Source organism: Ascidia mentula, chromosome 4 (genome assembly GCF_947561715.1).
Source record: "Ascidia mentula chromosome 4, kaAscMent1.1, whole genome shotgun sequence".
In the NCBI taxonomy this organism is placed as follows: Eukaryota; Metazoa; Chordata; class Ascidiacea; order Phlebobranchia; family Ascidiidae; genus Ascidia; species Ascidia mentula.
This window is the reverse complement of record NC_138569.1, coordinates 21,912,733-21,923,705: the sequence shown is the minus strand read 5'-3', so window position 1 is coordinate 21,923,705 and position 10,973 is coordinate 21,912,733. Positions and strand designations below refer to the sequence as shown.

Genomic DNA, 10,973 nt, shown 5'->3' with positions numbered 1-10,973 from the left:
TGTGGCGCATTTTGACATTCAGTGTTACACAGTTTTGGATAGCCAATATTACTACAAAAAAATAGTTAAGTTCCCACTATAAGCTTTTGTATGTGGGCTTTACTAACCTTGTTAGTTGTGATTTGTTTACGTTTGTAACTTTTTATAACGGTTTGTCAAATGAATAACATTTTAATTAGAAATAACATTTTCCTAACATTGAGAAGTCTAGTATGAAAGGTTTGGAATGCAACAAATTTAAGAAAACCGCACTTTAAAAAAATCGCAACGGTAGTGCAGCGAGATCCACAGACCTCCATCAAGTTTTCCGGTGTAACCTCGCATGAAACGCAGTTGCAAATATGTGGTTTCCATGCGAATAATCTTGAATACGTCTACCTTTAATCGGGCTATATCCACGACATTCCATTACAACAAGAGAAGCAATGTGTATTCCTCTTTAGAGATAGGGCTATCTGGTCAAAAACAGACTTCCCTAAGAGGAATCGGCTCATTTTCGCGATAAGAGGAACAGCAAGAAAAAATGGGGTTGGGTTGGGTTCGCTTCATAAACATCACGGCGAAGAAAAAGGCAAAAGGTAAGTTTAAAAGCGATGGTTGACAACCAAACACCTTGAGGCTGCTACAAGCAAATATTTCGCCTTAGACTTGGTTTTTTATATTTGTGTTTCAGGATTGAAATTTTGAGTTATCATTGGACTGTTATCAAAATGAATCGACTTGCAATTCTTGGGCTTTGCATGTTTGTGGCTGGAGCAGTTGCACAAAATGGTGAGTTAATCACTAAACATTGACCAACCTAGGTCTACTTAAAATAATTAAGACATGCTCACTATTGGAACGGTATACAAGTCGTTTCAAATGATAAACAACAAACCTTTGACGATAAAGTAATTTGCACGTTTAGGACCAGGTCTGTGGTGTTTCACCGGACAAACATCATTCGCACCTGATGGATCGGTTGTACACAACAACCGCACTTCAACTGATTGTGGATTCGAGAGTGTTTGTCTTAAGTATGAAATCGTAACTGTCCATGAAGTATACAACAGTAAGTTTGGGCGTTTGTCTTTGTTCAATACAATAAAACAAATTCCAACCTGCTTCATTGGTGTTGATACATTGACACAAGTTCACAAACAAACCATAGATACAGAGTTAACTCGTACCAGATTATTCTCAGCAGTGCTATATTCAACCCAAAAATGTAACATTCTGTTGCAGTTACAACAGATGTGGGAATCTGCGCACAGGCATCCCTCATCAACACGCTGGACTGGTGCCAAGCAGCCCAGAGCTACTCGGCCGACATGTTTCTCTCTTGCAATTACACAACTTGCAACACAACGGGATGCAACGACTTTGCTCGACCAAATAACTGTCCACAAGAACCAGAAAATGGTAAAAGTAGGGATGCACCGAAAGATCGGTTTGCCGAATTTATTCGGCCGAAACTAAGGAATTTGTAATTATTCGGTTTCGGCTTACCAAACTTTTTTACTGCATGCAACGATGATACGTAAAGTTTAGCATAGATTAGAATCATTGTTCAAACTGCATGATTGTGTTCGTTTTATTTGTTTATTGTCACCGAAATAATGAAAATCAACTTTAAGTAGTTTAAGTGCCAAAAAAAGGGTTTATGATAGGATTAGATCCAATCCAGCACATGTTTCGTTTAAATTCATTGCGTTTAAAGAGATGGATACCAAAATTAGCTTCGGTTTATTCGCCGGATTTTTTCGGCAACTTTTGCCGAATATTCTGTTTCGGCGGAATATAAAAATTGCTGTTTCGGTGCATCACTAATAAAAAGAGAACAGCAGCGTGAATGTTCCTGTTATAGTTTGATGTTAAGTAAAATTTAAATCTAAACATGGAGATACGAAACAACACATAAGAAACTCAACCTTAAACTGCAAAATCATATTTTAAGACGTCAACATCCTTCCCAACTGCACAATGCGTGAAGTCATCCATGAAATGCAAACATGCATGGAACCACTTGTTCTCGGCTATCCATACCACGACCAAGAAATGTGCTTGTAAGTATACTAAATAATCGTGGACAGTTTTGTGCGGCAACACAAACTATCTAAAGTATAAATTTTAAACTTCAAAAACATTTTCCTCAGGTCAAATGTTGACGACGTGGTTGCTTGTGTGGCAAAAACAGCAGTTAAATGTCTTAACAGTTCATGTCCCACTGTGCTGGACATCATTCCCAGTTTGAGAGATTATTATCGGGTAAGGGAAACGTGTTCTGAAGCTTTTCCATTTGCTTTATGAGACCAAATAGATTATATCAAAAAGGGAGAAAGCTTTAGGATATGAACTAAGCAGGAGTTGCTTCTTTCCCATGAAAGTATCACAACCGAAAGTCAATTTTAATTTGTTGGATTTCACCTCAAACATCTTTATTTGTCGTTAGATAATCACGTACGTCGCACCCCATGTCCGCAGCATACACGATATCCTGACAGCTTTAAATGTTACCGTGGACATTGGTATAGATCAAATACTCAGGACCTACGTTTGCCCCATTCCCGGCCAAGCCCCACCTCTGCCTTCCGTGGAAGACATAATGTATCTTATCGGTGACGTTCCAAACCCGATATGTGACGCAAGCTTCTTCAGAGATATAGCATCAGCTGGAATTGAGTGGGCACACCAGTTCTACTCTGTCCAAACACAACAACAACTTTGCGTGTAAGTGTTTGTTGTTACTTTACAATTATTTTGCAAAGTTCGAGGAGTTAAAAAGCTGCATAGATTTGTGTATATTGAACTGAGCAGAGTAATTATGAAAAAAATGACCAGGATTCAAGTTCGGCTACGTTTGCACTTGTCTAACAAAACAAATTTATATTCTTAAGATACAACGTAAAACACCATTACTTTTCAGGGCATTTAATGCTTTTGCTACTCGCATTCACACAATGGTGACAACGAGATGCAACGTGGATGAAATTCCAGGCCTCATCCACCACGTTATTCCCGAGCCTTTCTTGAGCATTTTTGGGCCGACAATTCACAAGGCTCTCGGCATATTTCAGGAAATATTTAATAACATTCAATTGCCGGACTGCGGTGTTACTCCACCAGGTAAAATATGGCATATTGTAATATTAATGTACATGATCCAAGTTAAGTTTATGTAAGTCCTCCAAACTGTATGAACACATTAACTTCTGTTCAGTGACCGACTTCAATTGTGAACAATATTATCACTCGTCATCACCTTGTGGTCAGAGAAAGGCTTGGTTCTGCGACTTCATACAATGGCGCGTTCACATAGCTCCGAACTTCGTCAAATCTTACTACGAATGGGCAGAGCAAAATTATATATCTATTCCCTTTGTTCCCCCACCATGCAATCCACAGTCAACGAACTTATGTGTAAACCGAATGAGTCGTAAATGCGTTATGGACTCAGCGGATTGCTCCTTCTGCTTTTGCAACGACTTCGAATTTAAAGGTACGTGACGTATCCCTAATTTTTAAGGAAATCTAAAGAGCAATCTATGCTACAAAACATTTTAAATGAAAATACTTAAACACAGTGTATCTAATATATGTGCAAAAAAAGCCATAATATTGAGAAGCTGCAGACAGGGTGTGTACACGCACTGTTTCGACCTGTAAGGTCTCTTCAGTGCAGCTGTTGACATTGGCACTGTGCTATAGCTTTTACACTAGCGGGCAAACTAATTTCCACTTTGTGGTACCTTTCGGTCAACGTCGATCCGTTGGGTGCCCTACACTGAGTACCAAACAACAGAGACGAACCACTGTGGAGCGCACTATGGCCAAACGGATATGCTTGGTAAGTGTGCCCGCTAGTCGAAAAGCTAGCACAGTGCCACTGTCAACAGCTGTAGTAATGAAACCTTACAGACCGAAACAGTGCGAGTACACACCCTGTCTACAATGTATCTAATTACGACACATTCCTTTTCAGATCCAGCAGCAGTTCGTCGGCAATATCGTCACGATACCGAAACTTATCGTCGTTTCCTTGCAGTTTATCAGTATATCAACAGCAAGTTCAACACATGTTAAAAATCACCAGTAAATCATTAACTCGCTTCATAAGGAATCAGGATACTTTGTTAAGAACAAAAAAATCCCCGTTTGCTAATAAGTTAATGGTTTTAAAATCCAGCAGCTGTGTCGTTTTTTCCGCATGCTTTTGTGTTTCAAATGTACCCACCCTGAGTTGTACAAATATAACCACGTAGTTTTGTGTCCAGTCGATGTGTTTGTTCCCTCTCACATTATTAAATAACCCCAAACTTGGCCCGTGCTTACTTTGCATGTGTTTTATTCTGTGTTGCGAAACATTGACTTAGTTGTTCACAGCGTGGCAACGATGATGTCTTGTTTTGTCTATGTCTTGTCTAACTGTCGAATGTACGGTATGTAGAATAAAAATAAATGTTTATAAAACCAATACTGACTGCAGAATATCAGAAGCGAAGGGTTTCAAATCCAAACTTTAATGTTAGAAAAGAAGTTGATCGTGGTTAGGTGTACGAATTACTTTGGTTCGGGGCTGCTTTTGTTTCCGAAAGTTGTTGGTTGGTGTCATGAAACAAAGCAAGAAATGCATTGGTAGTCGATATAAAATTTTAAATAAAAATTTTTTTGCACACCCGTGTACCTCGGTACACAGTTGGGGAAACCTACCTCCGACTGCTGTGGGCCCTGGCGAGCAGCAACGACTGCACCCACCTCTCGTGGGTCTGTAGAATATCACGCAATGCTCACAAGTCGTGTGGAACTTTGCTTGAGGTAAAGGCAGACGTTTCATCAGATTCAGTCAAGCGTGATTTTTCCCATACAAACTCAAGATACCATGAACTTGGAAGACCCAAAAAAAGCAACCGTACTAAACAGTTTGACAGAGACAACTGCAATAACTATCGTTCCAGCTGTGGACAAGGGATAATCGAATGACTGTAGTCCAAAGCAATCGTAACATAAGTTTCATATTTTCTTCTACATGTTTATTTGATAATTTTCACACCTGTAAAAAAAAAGTAGAATCAGCGCTAAACTAAATTTCCAATGAAGCAGTAAAAAAATGGCAGAAACACATGGCTTTCCTGCGCTGCGATACTCTGCCATCGTGGTGAACGTTTACAACCAAATCCCTTTTAAGCGTGGTTTAATTCGCTTGCCTAACATGGGAACACTCTGCAACAAGAAGATAAATTGCAGAAACAACATTTCATGAGTGCAAAATAACTGGAGTTAATAAGTTTAAAAATTAAGCCAAAGCTAAGATTCTGTTTATCTTAACATTAAAAGATTAACAGCATCTTAGCTTTGGCTTTCATCTTAAAAAGCATTCCATGAGTTTGATTAGAATATTACGACCAATGCAATGCTTTACGGTAGAATTTTTGGACTGTTGTATTTAATCCTTTAAAGATTTCGTTGCCACATAGATAGGTCTCGATATTACGGGCTCGATTTTGGAGAAGGATAAATTTTCAACTATCAATAAAAGTCAACAACATAGAAAACATACGATGTGATTTTACAAGTAGTTGGTATAAAAGTATAAAAACAGCTCAGGTAAAGAAAATGTGAAATTTCTGTGCGGCTCCATTTCGTACAAAGGCAAGATTTCAATTATGAGCTTGGGGAGTTAACAGTTTGCCACACTCACTCATTCAAGACTGAAATCACATTCTTCGAACTCAGCACTAAACCGTTTGGACCGAGAAACCACTTCGTGCGTGACAACAACACATATACAAAGATAGAAAGGTTTACTCTTCTGGAGTTGGAGGTCCAAGCGGCAAATACGTTTGTTACACTCATTAAATTATATTTGCATCAATATTGTATGAAATCACACGGGTAAACAAACAAAGTTGAAATATTATCACAAACATATGTGGTTGCCACTCGACTGAAAGAAATTTCTGAATTTTTTCCGCACTGGGATTTAAAATCTTGCCATCTCGCACATAAATGCCCACAATGCCCAATAATGTGGTGATTAGCACCAAAGCAAATACCTAAACGCTTGCGCTACAAAGCAGATTTTCCGTAAAGATCTCGGGCGAAGATAAAAATGTTGATGTTTTTTGTCATAATTTCGAAAGGGTAGCAATAATCTTCGCAACTTTTGATACTTCTTTGACCACACGCCAGTTATCGTTTGGTACACTTGAAAGTATCAATAATATTATCAACATTGTCCGATTCCTTCTTAGTAGCCTTCGTAGGTTGGAAAAGTAGCTTCAGGCAGAAGCGTCTCAGTTGCGGTCAACGGTTGCGCTTTCAAATTGCGTCACACGTGTTCGCCAAAAGTTGGATTGAGATTTTTGGCCATCAAATCAGCCACGAAATCACTCTCTTTCCGTTAAAACGCAACCAAGCGGACAAATTTTCTTGTTAAAAACTTTGGAAAGAAAGCTTGGCTCCAGGCCTCTTTTCCTAATTAAAACTGACCCTAAATAATGCAGTTTTTGAAACCCCTGAACCAAAGATTACATCGCGTCATACAGCCAACATAACTTCAAAACAATCTTATCGTTTCTCATGTACGATTTGTGTAAACCAACAAGCCCCCACAAATTGTTATAATGATGCTGTGCTGACGATAATGGCCAAAACGTGGGGTTACAGTTAGTGCGAAACAATCCCACATTTATTCACCCACTAGTTGACACCAGATCGGTACCTTTTAATAAATCAGAAAGGTGATAAAGAAAATTTTTAACAAAATAGGAAAATTTTAGGCTCATTTTGTATTTTGATGGGAAAAATTGCTTCACCAAGTAACCTAGTGAAACTACATCTAAACCGAAGTTACAAATATGCAGAAAAAGTTAAAGTCTTGTTGTGCCTAATTTTTTAGGCTTTGTCCATGCAAACTATCTTGAATACAAAGGGAATGTCTTTCTCATTAATCTCTGCGATAAAACAGAAACTCAACAACACAACAAGATTTGAGGTATCGAAACATATCAATTCGAAATGACTGTCATTCATGATACTCCATCTCTAAACACGTGGTTTGTTTTTTCTCTTTAGAGATTAGGTTACCCAGTCAGGCAAACAGACGCCTTGTAAATACAGGAATCTAATCGATCGCACAGTATTCTGCGAGAAGAAAAAAGGGGCTTGGTTAGGTTGGCCACATCATTGACCAGGGCGCCGAAGAAAGCACGCGGTCAGTTTAAAAGCACGAGTTAACAGAAACACATCTTCAGACTACCGGAATCACAGGTTATGTCGAAAAGGATTTAAACATTTATGATTGTGTTTCAGGGCTAAAATTTTTCATTTGATTGCGATAAAAATGACTCGATTTGCATTTCTTGGGCTATTTATATTGGTAGTTGGAGCAGCTGCACAACAAGGTAAGCAAATCATTTAAAGGCAAAATTTACACTAAATATGCTCTGAAACGACATGGAATTAAATATATCGTCAAGGATATGTCTTCAAACCATAAAGTAATTTGCACGTTTAGGACCAGGTCTGTGGTGTTTCACCGGACAAACATCATTCGCACCTGATGGATCGGTTGTACACAACAACCGCACTTCAACTGATTGTGGATTCGAGAGTGTTTGTCTTAAGTATAAAATCGTAACTGTCCATGAAGGATACAACAGTAAGTTTGGGCGTTTGTCTTTGTTCAATACAATAAAACAAATTCCAACCTGCTTCATTGGTGTTGATACATTGACACAAGTTCACAAACAAACCATGGATACAGAGTTAACTCGTACCAGATTATTCTCAGCAGTGCTATATTCAACCCAAAAATGTAACATTCTGTTGCAGTTACAACAGATGTGGGAATCTGCGCACAGGCATCCCTCATCAACACGCTGGACTGGTGCCAAGCAGCCCAGAGCTACTCGGCCGACATGTTTCTCTCTTGCAATTACACAACTTGCAACACAACGGGATGCAACGACTTTGCTCGACCAAATAACTGTCCACAAGAACCAGAAAATGGTATAAAAAGTAGGGATGCACCGAAAGATCGGTTTGCCGAATTTATTCGGCCGAAACTAAGGAATTTGTAATTATTCGGTTTCGGCTTACCAAACTTTTTTACTGCATACAACGATGATACGTAAAGTTTAGTATAGATTAGAATCATTGTTCAAACTGCATGATTGTGTTCGTTTTATTTGTTTATTGTCACCGAAATAATGAAAATCAACTTTAGGCAGTTTGTACAGCAGTAGAAGCTATTCTTTAAGTGCCAACAAAAGGCTGTATGATAGGATTAGGTCCAATCCAGCACATGTTTCGTTTAAATTCATTGCGTTTAAAGAGATGGATACCAAAATTAGCTTCGGTTTATTCGCCGGATTTTTTCGGCAACTTTTGCCGAATATTCTGTTTCGGCGGAATATAAAAATTGCTGTTTCGGTGCATCACTAATAAAAAGAGAACAGCAGCGTGAATGTTCCTGTTATAGTTTGATGTTAAGTAAAATTTAAATCTAAACATGGAGATACGAAACAACACATAAGAAACTCAACCTTAAACTGCAAAATTATATTTTAAGACGTCAATATCCTTCCCAACTGCACAATGCGTGAAGTCATCCATGAAATGCAAACATGCATGGAACCACTTGTTCTCGGCTATCCATACCACGACCAAGAAATGTGCTTGTAAGTTTACTAAATAATCGTGGACAGTTTTGTGCGGCAACACAAACTATCTAAAGTATAAATTTTAAACTTCAAAAACATTTTCCTCAGGTCAAATGTTGACGACGTGGTTGCTTGTGTGGCAAGAACAGCAGTTAAATGTCTTAACAGTCCATGTCCCACTGTGCTGGACATCATTCCCGGTTTGAGAGATTATTATCGGGTAAGGGAAACGTGTTCTGAAGCTTTTCCATTTGCTTTATGAGACCAAATAGATTATATCAAAAAGGGAGAAAGCTTTAGGATATGAACTAAGCAGGAGTTGCTTCTTTCCCATGAAAGTATCACAACCGAAAGTCAATTTTAATTTGTTGGATTTCACCTCAAACATCTTTATTTGTCGTTAGATAATCACGTACGTCGCACCCCATGTCCGCAGCATACACGATATCCTGACAGCTTTAAATGTTACCATGGATATTGGTATCGATCAAATACTCAGGACCTACGTTTGCCCCATTCCCGGCCAAGCCCCTCCTCTGCCTTCCGTGGAAGACATAATGTATCTTATCGGTGACGTTCCAAACCCGATATGTGACGCAAGCTTCTTCAGGGATATAGCATCAGCTGGAATTGAGTGGGCACACCAGTTCTACTCTGTCCAAACACAACAACAACTTTGCGTGTAAGTGTTTGTTGTTACTTTACAATTATTTTGCAAAGTTCGAGGAGTTAAAAAGCTGCATAGATTTGTGTATATTGAACTGAGCAGAGTAATTATAAAAAAAATGACCAGGATTCAAGTTCGGCTACGTTTGCACTTGTCTAACAAAACAAATTTATATTCTTAAGATACAACGTAAAACACCATTACTTTTCAGGGCATTTAATGCTTTTGCTACTCGCATTCACACAATGGTGACAACGAGATGCAACGTGGATGAAATTCCAGGCCTCATCCACCACGTTATTCCCGAGCCTTTCTTGAGCATTTTTGGGCCGACAATTCACAAGGCTCTCGGCATATTTCAGGAAATATTTAATAACATTCAATTGCCGGATTGCGGTGTTACTCCACCAGGTAAAATATGGCATATTGTAATATTAATGTACATGATCCAAGTTAAGTTTATGTAAGTACACCAAACTGTATGAACACATTAACTTCTGTTCAGTGACCGACTTCAATTGTGAACAATATTACCACTCGTCATCACCTTGTGGCCAGAGAAAGGCTTGGTTCTGCGACTTCATACAATGGCGCCTTCACATAGTTCCGAACTTCGTCAAATCTTACTACGAATGGGCAGAGCAAAATTATATATCTATTCCCTTTGATACCTCACGATGCAATCCACAGTCAACGAACTTATGTGTAAACCGAATGAGTCGTAAATGCGTCAAGGACTTTGCGGATTGCCAATTCTGCTTTTGCACCGACCTCGAATTTAAAGGTACGTGACGGATCCCTAATTTTTAAGAAATCTAAAGACCAATCTATGCTACAAAGCATTTCAAAAGATAATGCATAAACACAGTGTATCTAATTACGACACACTCCTTTTCAGATCCAGCGGCAGTTCGTCGGCAATATCGTGACGATAGCGAAACATATCGTCGTTTCCTTGCAGTTTATCAGTATGTCAACAGCAAGTTCAACACATGTTAAAAATCACCAGTAGATCATTAACTCGCTTCATAAGGAATCAGGATACTTTGTTAAGAACACAAAAATCCCCATTTGCTAATAAGTTAATGGTTTTGAAATCCAGCAGCTGTGTCGTTTTCTTCACTTGGTTTTGTGTTTTAAATGTACCCACCCTGAGTTGTACAAACATAACCACGTAGTTTTGTGTCCAGTCGATGTGTTTGTTTCCTCTCACATTATTAAATAACCCCAAACTTGGCCCGTGCTTACTTGCATGTGTTTTATTCTGTGTTGCGAAACATTGACTTAGTTGTTCACAGCGTGGCAACGATGATGTCTTGTTTTGTCTATGTCTTGTCTAACTGTCGAATGTACGCTATATAGAATAAACAAAGGTATCCATGAACCGAACGGAATGAATAACATAGGTATGTCAGTGTTGAAGAGAAATGTTAAGATTTAAGCTGGCATTGTCAGGGCAGCAGCAGTGCAAGATAAGAACACAAAAACACCATCAACACTAGGACAACATAATTTGCTACAAATTTATCAGGTTTAAATCCTCCACATCGTTTAAACACGAGAACAATGCAAGAGAGCATTCGTGTACAGATTTAAGACATCCAGTGGTGTGAACAACACAATGCTTTTTATGTCCAGGCGTAATGTGTCGTCTGGCGGTTCGA

The 10,973-nt window shown here is 38.8% G+C and overlaps 2 protein-coding genes across 2 annotated transcripts; both read left to right on the top strand.

Annotated features, from left to right (window-relative positions):
- The first annotated feature begins 627 nt into the window (after nt 1-627).
- LOC145897651 (uncharacterized) lies at nt 628-4,453 on the top strand. Its single transcript, XM_082986040.1, has 9 exons — nt 628-771; nt 908-1,051; nt 1,225-1,401; nt 1,937-2,045; nt 2,136-2,247; nt 2,432-2,709; nt 2,906-3,105; nt 3,200-3,478; nt 3,962-4,453. The coding sequence occupies exons 1-9, from the start codon at nt 711-713 to the stop codon at nt 4,060-4,062; spliced, it is 1,461 nt and encodes a 486-aa protein (XP_082842166.1). The 5' UTR covers nt 628-710; the 3' UTR covers nt 4,063-4,453.
- Nucleotides 4,454-7,242: 2,789 nt separating this feature from the next.
- Nucleotides 7,243-10,693, top strand: LOC145897653 (uncharacterized). The gene is made up of 9 exons (XM_082986041.1): nt 7,243-7,382; nt 7,496-7,639; nt 7,813-7,989; nt 8,552-8,660; nt 8,751-8,862; nt 9,047-9,324; nt 9,521-9,720; nt 9,815-10,093; nt 10,208-10,693. Exons 1-9 carry the CDS (start codon nt 7,322-7,324, stop codon nt 10,306-10,308), a joined length of 1,461 nt encoding a protein of 486 aa, XP_082842167.1. The 5' UTR covers nt 7,243-7,321; the 3' UTR covers nt 10,309-10,693.
- Nucleotides 10,694-10,973: the final 280 nt, after the last annotated feature.